Source organism: Prorops nasuta, unplaced genomic scaffold (assembly GCF_024137725.1).
Source record: "Prorops nasuta isolate Cenicafe-Biocafe unplaced genomic scaffold, Cenicafe_Pnas_1.2 PNAS00015, whole genome shotgun sequence".
NCBI lineage: Eukaryota > Metazoa > Arthropoda > Insecta > Hymenoptera > Bethylidae > Prorops > Prorops nasuta.
Genome location: NW_027116812.1, coordinates 4,302,645 through 4,320,844, shown reverse-complemented (window position 1 = coordinate 4,320,844; position 18,200 = coordinate 4,302,645). Strand labels below are relative to the sequence as shown.

General features: G+C 35.8%; 1 protein-coding gene and 1 pseudogene across 1 annotated transcript in view; both read left to right on the top strand.

Moving 5' to 3' along the window:
* The first annotated feature begins 355 nt into the window (after positions 1–355).
* Positions 356–18,200, top strand: part of LOC136778930 (dynein axonemal heavy chain 7-like) — a 46,832-nt gene continuing 28,987 nt past the window's right edge. The window contains exons 1-14 of the mRNA XM_066736124.1: positions 356–400; positions 688–842; positions 907–1,060; positions 1,137–1,286; positions 1,516–1,690; positions 2,668–2,686; positions 2,814–3,188; positions 3,621–3,842; positions 3,914–4,211; positions 4,319–4,666; positions 4,728–4,993; positions 5,055–5,208; positions 5,269–5,495; positions 6,107–6,308. Of these exons, the coding sequence (XP_066592221.1) occupies positions 721–842; positions 907–1,060; positions 1,137–1,286; positions 1,516–1,690; positions 2,668–2,686; positions 2,814–3,188; positions 3,621–3,842; positions 3,914–4,211; positions 4,319–4,666; positions 4,728–4,993; positions 5,055–5,208; positions 5,269–5,495; positions 6,107–6,308 (2,712 nt within the window). The 5' untranslated portion in view covers positions 356–400; positions 688–720. The remainder of the gene's footprint in view (positions 401–687; positions 843–906; positions 1,061–1,136; positions 1,287–1,515; positions 1,691–2,667; positions 2,687–2,813; positions 3,189–3,620; positions 3,843–3,913; positions 4,212–4,318; positions 4,667–4,727; positions 4,994–5,054; positions 5,209–5,268; positions 5,496–6,106; positions 6,309–18,200) is intronic.
* LOC136778931 (mothers against decapentaplegic homolog 4-like) lies at positions 8,560–15,345 on the top strand (annotated as a pseudogene).

Genomic DNA, 18,200 nt, shown 5'->3' with positions numbered 1-18,200 from the left:
AAAACTTCGTTTAACATTGAGAAAAGAGCGAGACCAGTTTAGAGAGGATTTAATAGATGCAATAGAATATGGAAAATGCACGAAGAAGGAAATTATGCTCCTTGGAAGGAGAAAATATACGAATATTGAAACCACTTTAATTACAGAAGAAGAAATGAATCTTTTAAGATATTATTATTACATCTTGAATGAAATTGACGATGCAGATGTCACTTATTTGCAAGAAGATCAAATAATAGGTACTCTAGAAAGGATACCAGAAATATTACGAGAAAAATACGCTGATCTATTATTGAACAGTGTTCAAGAGATGAAGAAAGAGTATAAGAAATCTATGAAAAAAGCACTAGTGGATTTCGTATTGAGCGATGGAGAGGATCCTTCGAACATTTCTAAACCGGTAGATAAAACATACGCTTGAATTAATTAATAGATCATCATACACGTCTTACATATTTTCAATTTTATCTTTATATCTATAATAAAAGTTTCATTAAATTTTAATTTATTCATTCTTAATATTCCATAATTCGTAATAATGTATTGAAAAGAAAGTAATTATTATAAAGATTTTTAACACGTTTTTGTTATCATTAAATGGAACACTCGAAGGCTACATGCCCTTTATTCCTACTCGGTTTATGTTGCTAAAAGTTCCTTAAGCTAAAAGAAAATTCTATGTTACAGATTTTAAGAAAATCTAAAGAAAGAGATGAAATTATGAATTTTGGCGAAAAGCACATCTCAAAATTCGAGAAGTATAGGAAAAAATTGGGTAGAAGCTTGATCCTGTACCATCCGTGTATGTATAAAACTTGGGAATACTGGCAGTGTGAATTTAGGTTGGTACGAAATTATTAATAAAAATTTCTACAAACATAAAAAAATGTAAAAATTATTTTATAGCCATCGAAGATTGATCGATATTCAAAAATTAATAACAACTGGTCAAGCGTTGGAACTCAATGTATTTCTTAAACTAATTAGAAAAATGGTCAAAAGTACGAAGAATTTACTGACCAAAAAATGGATACCTTTTGTACAAACTTTACTCGAGAAGGTAATTTAATTAAAGAAAAATATCAAAAATTAGGCCTTTCTCGTTGATTTTTTAAAGAAAATACTCGAAATGACAGGCAAAAAGGAAAAAACATCTTCCAGACGAGGAAGACCTTATTGAAAATCAACGATTTTTCAATTGCTTGGCATACATCATGGAAAGTCAACTGTCCAGTTTGTGCTCAATGTCTACCAAAGATTACATCGATTATCTGTTGGATCTTGGAGTAAGTTTCCTACTAAATTTTTTTCTTATTGATTAGCAAAAAGTAAGTCTGACTTGAAAATGCTTATTTCAATTTCATGCAGTCTAAAGGCTCGAGAAAGCAACGAGTCGTAAGTACAGAGACTCAAATACGTTAAATCGTTCGTTTGTTAAAATTTTCATGTTTGATTAGCTTCAATACAATAATAATCACAAACAATTTTTATAATAATTTTCAAACATTAATTTAGAGCACAAACTGTGGATTCGTGATTTCGGTGGCTATCAAGAATAAGCGAATAACGTTCGAGCCGTCGTTCCAAACTTTTAGTGACGAGTTGTCGATGATCCTGGGAACGTTGTATGAAGCAATGAGCAAATATCCACGAGCAGAAGTGCAGTTTTATGAAAATCGTTTTGATTTTGGTCAATTATTAAAAGTACGTAGTATCAGATTGGAAGATAAGTAGTGCATGAAACTGTAGTGATCTGCAAATATAATTTTTTATGTCTTCGTGATACCTTACTTTATATGACTGTTTAATACATTGGGAGTTTTCCTTTTAGCCTAAAAATCGTCACAATAAAGTATAAATGGATAGTTTTCGTGACATGATTCGTATCGATTTTTAGATTAATTAGAAAGTACTCAAACAGATTGTTATACTGAGACTTACTTTTTGTAATTTCTTTAACTACTTATCTTATAAAGATTTTCAAAGGATATAAAAACAAAAAATTTAAAAGGACGTTTTTACAATTCATATATACAGAAACATAATGATGTCATTAAAAAATATATGAAACTAATAGTACAAATCACTGACACAAGTTGAAATTTGATTGATATTTGCAAGCTATAGTATATTTGAAATAAAATTTTGAAGATAGATTGTACTCCACACAAGTTACAGTAAAATAGTGGTTAAATTTTGAGAAAATTTATGACAGTTTTATTTTTATAAAGTTTTAATTTTCTATTTTTAAAAATACAACAAAAATGGAAAAATTAAAAAAAACCTGTATCTAAAGTAATCATTGAAAAGAAGTACAAAGAACTAGAGATATTTTGATAAGTATACTAAAGGCGAAAACAATTTCTACAAAAAAAACAAATAAATAAATACTAAAGAATAAGGAGCCATCAGATTTGTCGTAGAATGCTGTATGTACACTATTGGTCCTTTGTTTCATTACATTGCTCTGTACCAATGAAATCAGTTCTTAGAATGAAACAATAGGCTTATTCATTTTAGTTACAATTTTCAGTTTCAAAATGATTTTATAAACGTAACGTATACTATAGACTTTTAAATTTTAGTGCAAGTTGAGATGTAACTTTCTTATATTTTTCGTTTGTTTTTCTGTACAGTCTGAAGAGGAGGAATTATAAAACAGATAAGAAACAAAGAAAAATATTAAGTGAATGGCACCTTAGCGTATACCTTGATTTTATTAATAGCATTAGTTCGGTAGACCGATGAAAAACAAAGAGACTCAATATATACTTTTACAAATTATAGGTGAAGCTTTGGCTGGAGAACGAAAGGATCGACACGGAGCAATTAATGGAACGTTACTCACGCGTCATTTCAGAATTGATCCTCGAACACAGTATTGGTCCGGAGCTACAACTTCATCATTTTGATAAATATAACAATTTTATCAACGAAAAGGATGTTGAAAGCACTCTAAAAATGTTGCGAATGGAGCCACCGCCAGGTTTCGAAGCTTGTCGAAAGATGGTCATCAAATATGATGATCTGTGCAGGGAAATACCAGTGGAATTCGAGCGAACTTTCGTTACTGGTTTCTTCGAAGTTCATAGGACTAGTTTGATAGATTATTTGACTATGATCGCTTGTTACTTGAAGCAGCAATTGCTCAATGGATTGATCAAGGATTATCAAGCAAGAGCTAAAGCGTGAGTAATTTTATAAAATTGTCCTTTTATTGTGTTAATTAGTACATTGTTAACAGAGGGGAGAAAGTAAGCAATTGTTCATGAGGCTAAAACTATTAATGTAGCTGAGAACAGCAAAAATGATATAATTTCTTTGGTAATTAATTTTTTTTATAGTCCATAAATATTTTGTCAAATTGATTCGTGGGAGTTTCAGCAATATTCACTATGTACGTTCTCTGACAATTTCCTCTACTACACAGTAGTTGAAAGGCCCATGAATTAATTTAGCATAGTATTCTATTTTTTGTAATAATTGCCAGACAAGAACCATTTTCCATGCATCCATCGCGAGATGAATTTCATTTACTTTCCTCTTGAAAAATAGACAAACCACAAATAATATTTACTTATCAAAAATTACAACAATTATATTGTGAAACTTATTTACAGAGTAGGAGAAGTTTATCAGCACATGAAGGATCGAGCACTAAGTGTACCAGAAAATACAGCTGAATTGATGGAACTCCGGAAATTTATACACATTTCGAAAACTCGAACGATACTCGATCAAGAATCTGCATTGAGGATTATCATGAAGTATATTCTATTTATCTCAGATTATACAGCTATTTCTCCAATTGAATTGAGAACCAACAATTATGCATTTTACATGTAAAAGTTTGCCTAATTACTATTTGATTTTATGAAATAATTGATGGAATTGAGCATTGAATTTATTGTAGGCATCACTCGATGGAAGATATTTTCAAAAAACACTTGGAAATAGTAGCTAGCAAAACAAACGAGTATCAGGCCGAATTAAAGGTCAAAATCAAAAAATTCAAGGATCTTCTTGCTCTGTACTCTAAATATTGCGATGAGATTCAATATTGGGGCACCCTTGACGAGATATATCGCTACAGGAAGAAAGCTGCGAATTTAGAGAACAAACTCATTGCTGCGATGGAGACCATCGAACAGATTAACATAGAGGAAGAAATGTTTGGGTGGGAACCATCTCGTTATCCTTTGAGGAAGCAGGTACAGTATGATTATAGAATGTTCATTAATTATTTACCAATTATTAATAATTTATTTATAAAATGTTGCTCTATTATTGACTAATTATTAATGATAAATATATTTAGATAAGCGATAAGCTATCGCCATACAAGAAATTATACGATGCTTCCTGTGATTTTTTAACGAGTCACAAAAATTGGATGGAGAGCAAGATAGGCAGCTACGATCCTGAAGAGATAGAAACAGAAACAGCACTGGCCTATCGTAGTATAATGAAATTAGATAAAATCCTGCAGGAACCAATAGTCAGAAAGCTTCTTGAAACCGTGAAGTCAATAATAGATGATTTTAAGGATCATATGCCAGTTATAGCGTCTCTTGGAAATCCTTCACTGAAGGATCGACACTGGGAATTGGTCTCAGAAGTCGTTGGCTTCCCAATTAAAGTTGATGAAACCACCACACTGGCTAAAGTAAATTTTCAATAAAGCACTGTTAGCTTTTAGAAAAATTAAAATTTAATCATAATTATAGATTCTTGATTATGGATTGGATGATTACGTTGCGAAACTCGACAGCATCACAGAAGCTGCTACCAAAGAGGGTAACCTTGAGAAAGCTTTGGAAAGGATGCACGCAGATTGGGAGGAAATTGAATTTACTGTACTAGTTTATCGTGATACTGGAACTTTCGTTGTATCTAGCGTGGATGATATTCAGCTTTTGCTAGATGATCATTTGACAAAGGCTCAAACTATGAAGAACTCTCTTTATATAAAACCCTTCGAGAAGGACACATTGTACGACGATAAATATTACTAGAATTACCATGATTATATTTACAAAAGAATTTACTTTTAGAGAATGGGAGGGTAAATTGGTCCATTTGCAAGATATCATGGATTATTGGCTGAAGGTTCAAGCCACTTGGATGTACCTGGAACCAATATTTTCCTCTCCAGATATCCAGCAACAGATGCCTGAGGAAGGTCGTCGATTCAGTTCTGTCGACAAGGTAGAAATTCTAAATCATTCTTAAAATGTTATTCCAACTAAATTCGACAATTGTTTTAAGATCTGGCGAGAAATTATGATCTCTGTTTTCGCTGATCCAAGAGTTATGTCAGTATTGGCAGTAGACAAGATGTTGGAACGTCTAAAAAGATGTACTAGTCTATTAGACCTGGTTCAAAAGGGCTTGACTGCATATTTAGAGAAAAAGAGACTCTATTTTCCACGTTTCTTCTTTCTCTCTAACGACGAACTGCTAGAAATTTTATCGGAGACTAAAGATCCGACTAGGTAAACCTTCTTTTATATACCGGGTGTCTTCCTTTCGAATGGCATAATTTTAGCCAAATATTCAATGCACCGTTAGAATTGAACAATTAAAAAAAAAGTTCTATCGACCTTTTAATTTTTAAGTATTCCACATTTTAATGAACCAATCAGACGTAGGGTAAAATGAAGGGAAAGTGAGCAGACAGGCAATATCCTCTAATTCTGCTGTACCACCACTTTCACTTACTTCGTTATATCATCGCTTGATTGGTTCACAAATATGGAATATTTAAAATACAAAGGGCAATTGGAATACATTTCATAAAATTGATTACTTCTAATATTCGAAGGAATATGTGGTTAATAGTAAAATGAATTCACTCAGTATAATTAAATCAAATTTAGGTACCGTGGGTGAAATACAACAAAGAGATGTGAGAATGTGTTGTTCTATATCTATACAGAGTGCACAGTAGAAAACTGCAAAAACTAAACAATAGACAGCACTGTTAGCAAATTTTTCATCGTGCTTTTCGTATGTAAACGCAGCAATACACTCTCACTTCACAATCGTTGTGTTTGGCACACGATATCTGCACGAAACAGGAAAATATAGAATATTTTTTGAACAGGGTACAACCACATCTGAAAAAATGTTTCGAGGGCATAGCCAAATTGAATTTTACTGAAAATATGGAAGCAACAATGATGCTTTCGTCAGAGGGCGAAATAGTTAAATTGGAAAACATCATCGACACTGAGAAAGCACGTGGCCAAGTTGAAAAATGGCTGCTCGAACTTGAAACTTCCATGAAAAAGAGTATCAAGTTCCAGGTAAGTACACTACAAATTCTAAGGTTTTATTTTAACATAAATCTTGTAGTCATTTTGTACAATACATTATGAGATGCGTTTTTGCTATTATGAATTTGTGCCAGGAAAATGTACTATTGTAGAATGTTTCCGCGTGTATAAATGGAAAAAAAGTAAATAGCAAAATTTGCATGAGTAGCAAAGCAGTAAATCCCCTCCCCAACAAGATGGTAATTATTAGTTTTAAGCACGCATTTAGCAATCTTAATGTGCGGGTACGCGGAGCGTGAAATACACGTGCGGCACGGACATTTTTGCGCGACGTTCGAGCGGACGCGCTAAAAACCTGTATTCCGCGCAACAGTGTTCGCGCCACGCGTTATTTCACGCGCCATGTACCCTCACCTTTACACACAGTGCAGAGTCGTTAAATTTACCGGTTTCACATTGTAATGTTTACAATTTTACTAACGGGTGTATCCACAGTCGACACTCAAAGATTACAACATCCAAGTAAAATACGCGTTTGATTGCTAGAACCGATTGAAATTGACCATTCAAAAGCGTCTTTTATTTAACAGCTGAGATCACTGAGTGTTGACTAGATGAATCCACCGACTATCTATGTTTCTATCGAGGTGTTAAAATTGGATTAGAATCGAGTTAGAATTAACGTTGCACCAATGGAAATCTACACAATCCGAATACAAGATGAAACGCTTTTAAACACCTCGAAGAAAACCTATAGCGATTTCAAGAAATTATTATAGTGTAAAATCAGTAAATTTAACAACTGTGCATTGTAATGTAGAGAAATTCTTAAAAACTAATGATTGCCGGGATTTGGTATATTGTGCTATTCGCGCCGTTTACTATTTACACTTTTTCCGCATATTAGGAGTACGAACAATAAGCCACGATACACAGGATTCGTTTATTAACGCGTGGGTGCACTGTTGATTTAACGCTGTTTGTAAAGTAATAGTAAATTAATACTGTATTAATTATTATTTTTTCAGTATAACGTTAAGTCACTAACATGTATGAGGCTGAAGCTAGCCGCAACTTCCCAGCCGCCAGTTGGGAAGTAGAAAAAGTATTGTCGATACGACTATGTTCAGACAATAAGCAAAAGTAGCAATCTAATCAATTTTTGAACGTTAGGAATTTTTTTTATAATTTCTAATTTGTGCTGTTATCTAGCGCATTAAATTTGGAATAAACTGGTGTGTATTTCATTAGAGATCTCCATCGTCAAAGATATTTTCTTATCGATTGTAACGAAAGACATCAGCCGAAATCGTGACATGTAGACAAACAAGTCAATGTTTCCACCTATGGAAAAGCTTTTTCCAATTTTTCGCTTATATGGTCCTTTAGTAGATAAAATTTTGAAGAAAATGGTATATATTTTATGAAGGATCTCGATTGTCAAAGATGTTTTTTTACCCGTCGAAGTGTCACGATTATGGCTTAAATCTTTGCTCAAGATCGATTAAAAAATAACTTTGGCGATCGAGATCCTTCATAAAATATATACCATTTTCTTCAAAATTTTATCTACTAAAGGACCATAAAAGCGAAAAATTGGCAAAAGCTCTTTCCCATAGGTGGAAACATTGACTTGTTTGTCTACAGTCACGATTTCGGCTGATGTCTTTCGTTACAATCGGTAAGAAAATATCTTTGACGATGGAGATCTCTAATGAAATACACACCAGTTTATTCCAAATTTAATGCGCTAGATAACAGCACAAATTAGAAATTATAAAAAAAATTCCTAACGTTCAAAAATTGATTAGATTGCTACTTTTGCTTATTGTCTGAACATAGTCGTATCAACAATACTTTTTCTACTTCCCAACTGGCGGCTGGGAAGTGGCGGCTAGCTTCAGCCTCATCTGACATGTTCACGCATTCGGCTCACTCGCGCGCGTGTATAGCAGACTAGCAGTTCTAAAAGAGTTATCGACGCGACATCCACTGTCTATTGTGGCAACTACAGTGCACTGCGCCCGTACACGTAGCGCATTCAACTGTTTGTTGACTACACCGAATGCACTCGGTTGAGTGAGTGGAACAGCGCATACCGTGATCGCGGATCGGTTCCGCTAATCGCCACGTGGTGCGCTGATCCACATTAACATGTTTCAGATGTTTTACATGCATTACCCTGCATCGGCATCTTTTTTTGGAAACCGTGGACCTGTGTGGACGTGTCGCGAAAGAAGTTTCGCATACACTGGGGAACAATCAACCTTGATCGCCGCTGCGTTTTTGTTTGCCCTTTCCCTTTTTCAGTTGCAGTTAATTTTCCGTGATCGAGTTTTCCGAAGTGAACACGTCGTGATCGCGGATCGATTGAGTTAGTTACGAAGTGCGCCGATCCACTGCGTTACGTTCCGGATGATTTACGTTTACGTGGACCGGCTTCTTCCGTTGAATGCGGTGGAGCTGTGCGTGCGAGTCGCGAAAAAAGTATCATTTAAACCGGATAACGATTGATTCGGAGTTCCGTTGCAATTTCTTTGCCCCCCACAAGTAGTGATCCTTTTCTTGCGATAAGTGTTTTCCGAAGTAAGTGAGCCCGGTATGAGTGATTGTACGTGCTGACGAAGGAGAGGAGCTGCTTCGACCAGAGAAAGCGCATGAAACATGTTCTTCGTTAATCCAGGTAACGTGGAAACCCGGCATGTGGGAAGTACATGGTTTTAATTTTTTTGTAGCATAGATAAATCAGTAAAAGCGTATCGCAGATGAGACAGAAAAATCTTGAATTGAAAATTGCGGAAAAATTCCGATTCAGAAACTGACGTGGAGATGACCAGCAGCTATGGCTCGAATTGATTAATTAGTTACTTTTAAATTTCTTTTTGCGAGATTTCCTTTTTTCAGCTTCCTCGGGTAACAAATATATCCTTTATATGCCATTTTTTCTTGGATCATATTTTTACTTTATAATGATTGTCTGTTGCTTAGTCAAAAAGTACTTCAAATTCCGCGTACATTGAGGTCCATTATTGGATACATTCAATGCACTCAACAGTTGAATGAGCGGTTGGTGATAGTATCAATTGTTTGGCTATAATTATGCTTTAATTGAATCTTTAGCCAAACGCATGATATAATCACTGATCGCTTATTCATCTGTTGCTTGGGCTTAATGAATCCATTGGTTCCTTCTTCCGATAGAAAATAGCCACCAATTGCTACAAAGTGCTTATGGGAAGCAAATTTTTTTGCCTGCTCGGAAGTTAGAATATTTTTTATGGTGATCGCACCGGATATTAAAAAATAGTGTTATACCAGATTGCACCCACACACATAAAATTTCTGTTTTTATTAACTTAATGCCAAGACATAATTGTGAGAAAAATAAGGTATTTAGATATAAAATCGAGCAATTTGTAACTTCTCTTAATTAGCTAACCATTTTTTTTTTTTTTTTTTTTGAGAAATTCTAACATTTGCCTATGGAGTTGGTTGTTGCACTGGTTACTATGTGGTGCATCGAGCGATGCTGAAAATAGCTGCATCGAAGAAAAATTATTAGAAAAAAGAAAATAGTTAAGCGACGAGCAGATCCAGCTTGTATTAATTTGAAAATGCTGTATTCTATGTAACACGTGATATAACATAATTATCTTAATATCAGTGGTTTTACTCAGCCTGAGTATTGGACAAATGAAATTAGTTAATATGTTAGATTAATAGAATTATTTTTGCAATAAGTTATACATGCTGAATATTAGTTTCTGTGAAATATTGTTTCAGCGCTTTTTTGTTTCTAAGTCAGTTATGAGTTGATCACCAGCTGGCGTTGACTTTTGCGTACAATAGCGAATACAGGTGTTGGTTGATGCGCGCGTCATCTGACATTTTTTCGTATACAAATGTAAGCAAATATGTTCAGCCAGCCAACACATATCGATGCAACTTTGTTTTTAGCATACGTGCAATTACAAACACATGCTTAATAATTATTATTTTATAACTGAATATAAATACAATACTTTATGATCATTTTCTATCACTAAAATTATCTATTTGAACCAAAAAATAAATTTATAAAGGTCAAAAGCTAGTTAACAGTTTCCACGTCAGTTGCGATAGGAAAGAATGAAATAATTTACATCTGTCATTTAGGTGAGAGTTATTCGAGAAATTCCGAGATTTTAAGCATTGAAAAAAATTAAAATGAATATTTATCCATTATACTGTTGTAACAATTAATGGGAGCATCCACAAAAGAAATCGTTTATAGAGCGCGCCACGACATTTTCAAATAAACGGCTTTCTGTTTAATTAGTCGTAACTTAATGGAATATGTTTAAAACAAAATTGAAAGTAACATTTGGATAGATCTTCCTTATATTTCCAGCTGAATCAATTCACACAAAACTTACCGAAGATTTTTTATATAGGGTTTTTTACATTTTAAAAAAATCATTTCACCATCAAATGGTGGTATATTTTTAGTGTTCATATACATTTAGGACGTTGTCTAAGACAAAAGACTCAATTGAATGTTTATAAAGTCCTTTTTCCAATTAAATTGTATCGTTCGAAAGGACACTTTTTAAACTACGAAATGTACAAAATTTGTAACATATATATACGACTTGTATAGAAATAAATAGTTGATAAACAACGAAACAAGAAAGTGATCGCGCCGTCGTCTACCAACATGATATTACAGTATGTAGACGTTGCGCGTCTCTTTTGTCGCTGTTTATCAACTATTTATTTCTACACGCATTATAAAATATGGATTTTGTAGTTTAAAAAGTGTCTTTTTCAACGGTATAATTTAATTTGAAAGAAAAAAGAGTATAACTCAAGAAAAAGCTTTGTAAATGTTTAACTAAATTTTTCGCCCTTAAAGAATTTATCAAATTCATATTGCTATCGTTTGAACGAACAAAAAATGCCTATTCAGATCCTATTTTTTTACGTGCGTATTTTTGAGGTAAGTGCATTCTAATATTGTTGAGTTGAACAGGATTTAATTTGTTAAAATGTTGTGTCGCATGCGCTCGTTGATCGTATGTCATGGACGCTCCACTGTACAGACTCTTCCATTTTTCAACTAGGAACTGGAAAACTATCCAGTAACTGAAAAGTATTGGCCCACGTACTTTCATTAATGCCTAATAAATGGCTAATTGCTGGAAAGTAATATTGGTTCAGTAGTTACAGACATAATAGGGCCCAATCGTTATAAAAATTGTTTGACTATTAATGGCATAAGTATGGTGAAGTAAAACGAGCTACTAATTGTCAATAATAATATAACGTTATTATTGTAATAATTACTGGGCAATTATTGGAATAAATATGGCAAAGTAAGACGAACCTTTAGTTGTCTATAATATGCCGAAAATTTAATTAATTTTTGAATCGTTAATAATACATGTCTACAAAGATTTAACAAAACGATTACTGTGTCAGAATTGACCATCTTTTTTAGGTAATGCTTCACGCTGAATTCGAATTTGGTCATAAAATTGTCAGATTGATTTTAGTTTCTAAGATACTTGAATTTTTAATTGCAAAATAACTGGTTTTTACTATTTTCACCAATCTACGATATCGGTAATATATATCATGCCGTACTGCTTTGCGTTTACCTAAGTAAAAAAAAAGTATTGCAAAGATCAAAAAAATATTCTTTGCCTGTAAAAGAAGACAACGAGTTCATAGAAAAAAGTAGTAAAAAAGTATCTTAGTAGGAGATACTATTATTGAATTTATTTCCTTTTTGCAAAATAAGCAAATAATATTAAAGTAATTTTTCTACGAAAAGTATACTGGTATATATTGTATAATTTTTTCGTAGAAAAGTTACTTTAATATCATTTGCTTATTTTAGAAAAGGAATGGAGATTCTATAATATTATCTTGTATTAAGATATTCCTTTACCAGTTTTTCTATATCTACTTGCCGCCTTTTTTACAGGCTAAGCATATTTTTTTATAGGATCTCCTAACGTGTTTTAAGAATATAGAATGAAGCTGAAGCTAGCAGATCAAAACTAGCAGACCAGACGGCGAGAGGTTGAGAACCGCTGCGCTATCTTAAAATGTCAATAATTTGAGAAAATTGATATATTTTAAACGGAAAACGATGCACATTCATTAAATAAGTATAGTTGCAATAAAAAATTTGTTATTATTTATTCCTGCTTTTCTTGTTTCGTACAATGTGTGCTTGTCAAATATTCTCATGAAACTTACTAATGTGAGAAAAGTAAGATAAGAGATAGTGATATATGCTTATAATACAGATAATCTTCTAATAATTATGTATGAGATACTTGATACATTATTGTGTAATATTATCAATATTTCTCTTATACTGTAACTCAATTTGATTTTGACTTTAGTTCTTTCTCCTTTTGCTGTTTCGCAAAGGTAGTGGCGAAGACATATCTGGCGACAGTGGAAGCCCCTTTGGTAATCTGGAGGAAAATGATTGGTTTGAGCAAATTTGGATTCGTACATCTCATCTCTCTCCATTAAGCGGTATACATCATTGAATGTTTATATATAATTAAGCTTATTTTCGTAAAACTACTTTATCCACTAATTTCAGCTTATTTTGCTTTTACATGAATCCAGTGAATAACTAAAATAAAGATTAACAATGCTTTTTTCTGCATAAAATGTCTTCTGCTTTCATAAATTAATGCATTCTCTTACAGAAGCGATCGATCCAATAAACCATGCAATAAATAATCAGCTGCAGCAAAACTTGACAACTGCTGGTAATAGCAAAAACAGCCAAAATTTAAGTCCATCTCAGGAACAACCATTAAACTCAATTTATAGGACGTAACTCCATTTCAGGAGTTGAATCAGCCTCCGTCTGGCGTCGAGCTGTTAACAGCTTCATTAGGTAAAGAATTTTATAATGAAGGTACTAATTAGGATAGGCAAATAGAAAAATATCATACTTTAATATTTTATTTGCAAGGTATTTTACAATACAATTGAAAATGCGTTTTTTACTTCATTCCATCGTAAGTAAATTGTTTCAATACTTTTCTCCAGAGATATTAAAAAAAAAAAAAAAGAAAAAAAACAAGTAAAGACGTTTTACGCGTCGGTAGAGAAAAATCTGATCTTTAGTGAATCTCAAACAGATAAAACGAAACGTCATTTTAAAATAGGCTTATGCTGCCACAGTATTTTAATATAATTAATCCACAATCTATTCCATAAAATTTATTACAGGCAAAGTAAGATAACGAAAATAGTATTTGTTGAATTCTTCTTAAATTCTTTATATTTTATTTTGAGATTACCTAGTTAATAATGGTACAATTCCCGATACTGCATATCTATTTAATCATTTTATTCGATTTTTCCAGTTTCTACTTATTAAAGCTGAGATTCTTTATCCTCCATCGAGAGAAACATCTTTACTTAGGCTTTTTTTAAAAGTGACACCAATGTGAAATATTCAAAGAAAAAAGTTCTTTAAAAAATTTACTAATGGACAGGTGTACTGAATGAATTTTTAATTAATCATGAAGTTTTTTGGTTTTTAATCTGAAAAATAACAGTTTAAACATTATTGTTAAAACGTTTATCAAGCCATCACTCTATTCCTTGATAATTGGCAGAAAGAAGAAAACGAGGAAATTGGAATGAATAAATTGTTGAATTTCAGGAACGAATCAGAATTCTCCAGTAGACCTGGTGCAGCTGCATTACCCGAATAGTCTTGTCAATACACAAGGCGCACAATGGACAGGAGCACATGCACTTGCATATACACAGAATATCGAACCACCGGATTACCGTCAATTGCATACAAATTCTGACCGTAAGTTTCTACTAAATTAATAAACAAGGAAAGAACCTAATGATATCTTTTGTTGTAATATTTTATCAGGGGGTGGCTGCAGCGGAGATGCGAATGACAATGCTGGAGGATTATTTTCGACTCAGCCAGCACCGAGCTACTGGTGCTCCATTGGTTATTTCGAATTGGACGCTCAAGTAGGAGACATTTTTAAAGTTAGCAGTGGACATTCAACAGTGACCGTGGGGCTACGTAGATCCTAGTGGAGGACAGAGATTTTACTTGGGAGCCTTGAGCAATGTACACAGAACGGAACAAAGTGAAAGAGCGCGTCTCTATATAGGAAAAGGCGTTGTACTGGATTTGAAAGGCGAAGGTGATGTGTGGTTAAGATGTCAGAGTGACCACAGTGTCTTCGTCCAATCCTATTACTTGGATGGGGAAGCCGGCCGAGCCCCTGGCGATACTGTTCACAAAATTTATCCTGCTGCACGCATTAAAGTTTTCGATCTGAGGCATTGCTACAAAGAAATGAAAGAGCAGACCGCGAATGCTCAAGCTGCAGCAGCTGCGCAAGCTGCGGTTGTCGCGGGCCACACGACACATAAAACTCCCATTGCAAAAAGTGAGTGCAGATTCTCCTCGAGCACAAATATTTGTATGAAATTTCTTCCATTCGTTTGTGCTAGTCTAGGGAGGGTTGGGGGGGGGCGGTAATTTCCAAATGTGTATGCCAATGTCGCGTACCCAATCGAGAGAATTAATACTCATATATTATTCAGATTTAAACGCGACAGCTGGATTAGGAGTGGATGACTTGCGAAGATTTTACATTTTACGTTTGAGCTTTGTTAAGGGATGGGGACTAGATTATTCCCGATTAGGCATCAAAGAAACACCCTGCTGGATTGAGGTAAAATAATCAACGCTTCGCTTTTTATCATTTATATAACATGTCGTAAGGAGACTTTGTCCAAGACGGAAGAATGAAAAATGTTTCTTATAAATTTCCAGGTTCATTTGCACAGGGCTCTCCAGCTGTTGGACGAGGTACTACGCGCCATGCCTATGGATGATGGTCCTTGTGGAATCGAATGATGCGATAAAAACAAGAATTTAAACTCAATTATAAGTATACAAGACATTTCGACGTCCTGCCGCCACGATACCACTTTAATCTTTGTGCGTGATAATGAACGTAACAGTAAAGATTACATTGAAACAATAACTCGATTGATTCAGATCACTCGTGAATTAATGATATAGAGACCGCAGGCCCCATCTCAAGCCTGGAGTTTTAACATAGTTAGAAATAGAAGGTTTCAAGTCTGAAATTTTAGTCTAAGATGTTTAAACATTATACATGTGTGATGATATTGTAATATAGGTTAAAATGCTTGCGCAGTATTATATTTTATTAATGTTTAAAATAAATTAATTTTACTAGGTCGATAAGATGAAATTACTGATGTTATGGATAAATGAGAACGCGTTCACGAAGCAGCACGCTTCCAGCACTGTTTTAAAGCTACTGCGCGTAGAACGTTGCAAAATTGCCTGAAAAGTATATTATGCGCATGCAAAAGCGTTGAAAATTGTAAGAAAGAGGTAACTTTCTCCATGAATCTACTCGCAAAATGCGTTCGATTGGTTCGATCACCTATACAATTGCAACTAACTTCGCACCCTTAAACTTGAGAAGTTTTTTATTCTCCTTGGCAGCTACACAACTAACCCTTCAAAATGCAAAATTCTATTTGGTGAAAAAAAAGGAAATTTAATTTTTTAAAATAATCATCGGTAACGATGAATGGTATTCCACGTGAGTAGACGCTATAAGCACTAATTTACTACCTCTTTAGTTGAAAACATTACCTAAAATATTAAAGCTTTTCCAATGACTATTAGATAATTAAACTGGTAAGCATAGCGTCGACACAGATCTAAATGCTCATATAAACACTGCAATAATAATTCTAGGAAAATGTTGGAAAAATAATGTTCAAGTCCGGAATACGTATATCCACAATTATGCAACATATTTTGATAATAACTATGATAGTAAGCATACTCAAACGTGTCATGATGTGTCAGAAAATAAGCAAGATTAGTTGAATTATCTCGAGCCACGTGCAAGGGGTGGCAGTGATTCAGATCCTAATGCGGAGACTGCGTGTCCAGCGGAATCGGCTTGGGATGACGAAATAGGAAACATAATCATATCAATCGGAGTACAAACCAAAGGGAACGTAGGATACAATGCAGGAGGCTCGCGAGTGACGAATGCTCCAAATAACTTGGTCATTTACAAGGACAACGGCTTGCAAGTAGATCTCATTGATTCAAATTTCGCTACAGTCGAGTTTCACGAAACCATTGTAATTTGCAATGCAGAGGAAGGAACCTGCAACATTACTAGATCGGTACAAGCTTTATCACCAGCTTTGCTCAAAAGTATAGAGCAGAGGTCTCCGGAGGCAGTAGCAAAGGATCTTCCACCATTGTCCATAGTAATCTCCACAGTTTCCAAGGCCACCTCGTTCGATAAAATACCAACGTCGGATAGGTCAGCTTCTAGCATTTCGCTGGACGAAGAACCTCCTCGTACGAGTGGCCTGAGTAAACGAGACTCTAGCAGGTTGGAATCAGTAAGGACAAAATCTAGAATCAGTAGCGTTGGAAAATTGAGGAGGAGCACCAATCTGACACGGGACTCCTCTGTCACTGCCGATGCCGCTTACGAGACTTTCGAAGATCCTGGTGGCAGAAGGAGCACGGAAAAGTCCGCAGCCTCGAGGTTCTCCTCCAAATCAACCGCGCGATCCTCTTCGACGCCAAAACGAAGCTCGAGCTTGAGAAAAACGACTTTATCGAAGAAAGATTCATCTTTTTACGCGCCAACGAACGACGAAGAAACCGAAGTGTCGTCTATCACGGATAATGTATCACGAGAGCAAAGTTATGTTTCAACGGGTAGCGACAAGTCCAAGAGAAGATCGACGGCGAAAGGAGAGCGAAAGAGTACGATCGTGACAGATCGATCGGGTAGATCGACTCTAGGCAGATCGGAAGCAAGCGAACGAGCTGGCTCGCGAGATACCATTACTTTGGAGAGAACGTCCGTACTGTCTAGAATATCGTCAGGCTTAAGCGGAAAGTCAAAGAGTACCAAGTCGAGTATCGTGGACGATGCGGTGAGCGGCAGTAAGAGCAGCGCTCGATCTTCGCGCATACCCTCCAGCAGAAGCGTCCTCTCGAGGACAGCCTCGAGTATTGAGGAAAATGAATCGATGGCAGCGAGCGACGATGGTGGTACAAGGGAGGGGAGCTTCGTCGCAAGAACGAGCCAGCAACGAACGGGCAGAAAATCGACGAAGAAGGGATCCGTGCAGTCCGCGGGAGGACGGAAGAGTACGGTCGACCGAACGGGCAGATCCACCCTGAGCAACTTGGAAGCAGCTGGACGAGGAGCGTCGCGTGACAGCGCCGCTCGGCAAGGAGCCTCCACGCTATCGAGAAAATCAACGGCACCGAGCGTCGGGACGAGGAGCGTTAAATCTAGCCTCGCGGAAGACTCGAGCAGCCGAAGGAACGCTCGATCCTCGCGGTTACCGTCCAGCGGCAGGAGCACTTTCTCGAGGACACTCTCCACCAACGTGGACTACAACAAGGACGAGTCTTCGCCGGCTGATACCAGCCGGTGGACGACGAGAAAGTCGACGAGGCAAGAATCTTTATCGCCCGAGCTCGGGCGGAAGAGTACGGCGGATCGAACTGCCAGATCCAGCACCTTGAGTAACTTGGAAGGAAGCAAAGGGGGAGCGTCGCGAGATAGCGCTGCTCGGGAAAGAGCATCCACGGTATCGCGAAAGTCCGTACGGTCAAAGTCGGTGCCGAAGAGCTTTAGGTCCGGCACGGCCGAAGCGGCGGACGATGCGAGCGGTAGAAAAAGTGCAAGGTCTTCGCGTTCGCCGACGAAGAAGAGCATCTTTTCCAGAGGACAGTCCAACGAGTCTCTACCGGCAACGGACGATGATGTCAGGCGAGAGGGAAGTTTTGCTTCGAGGACTAGCCAAGAGACGTCGAGAAGATCGACGAGGCAA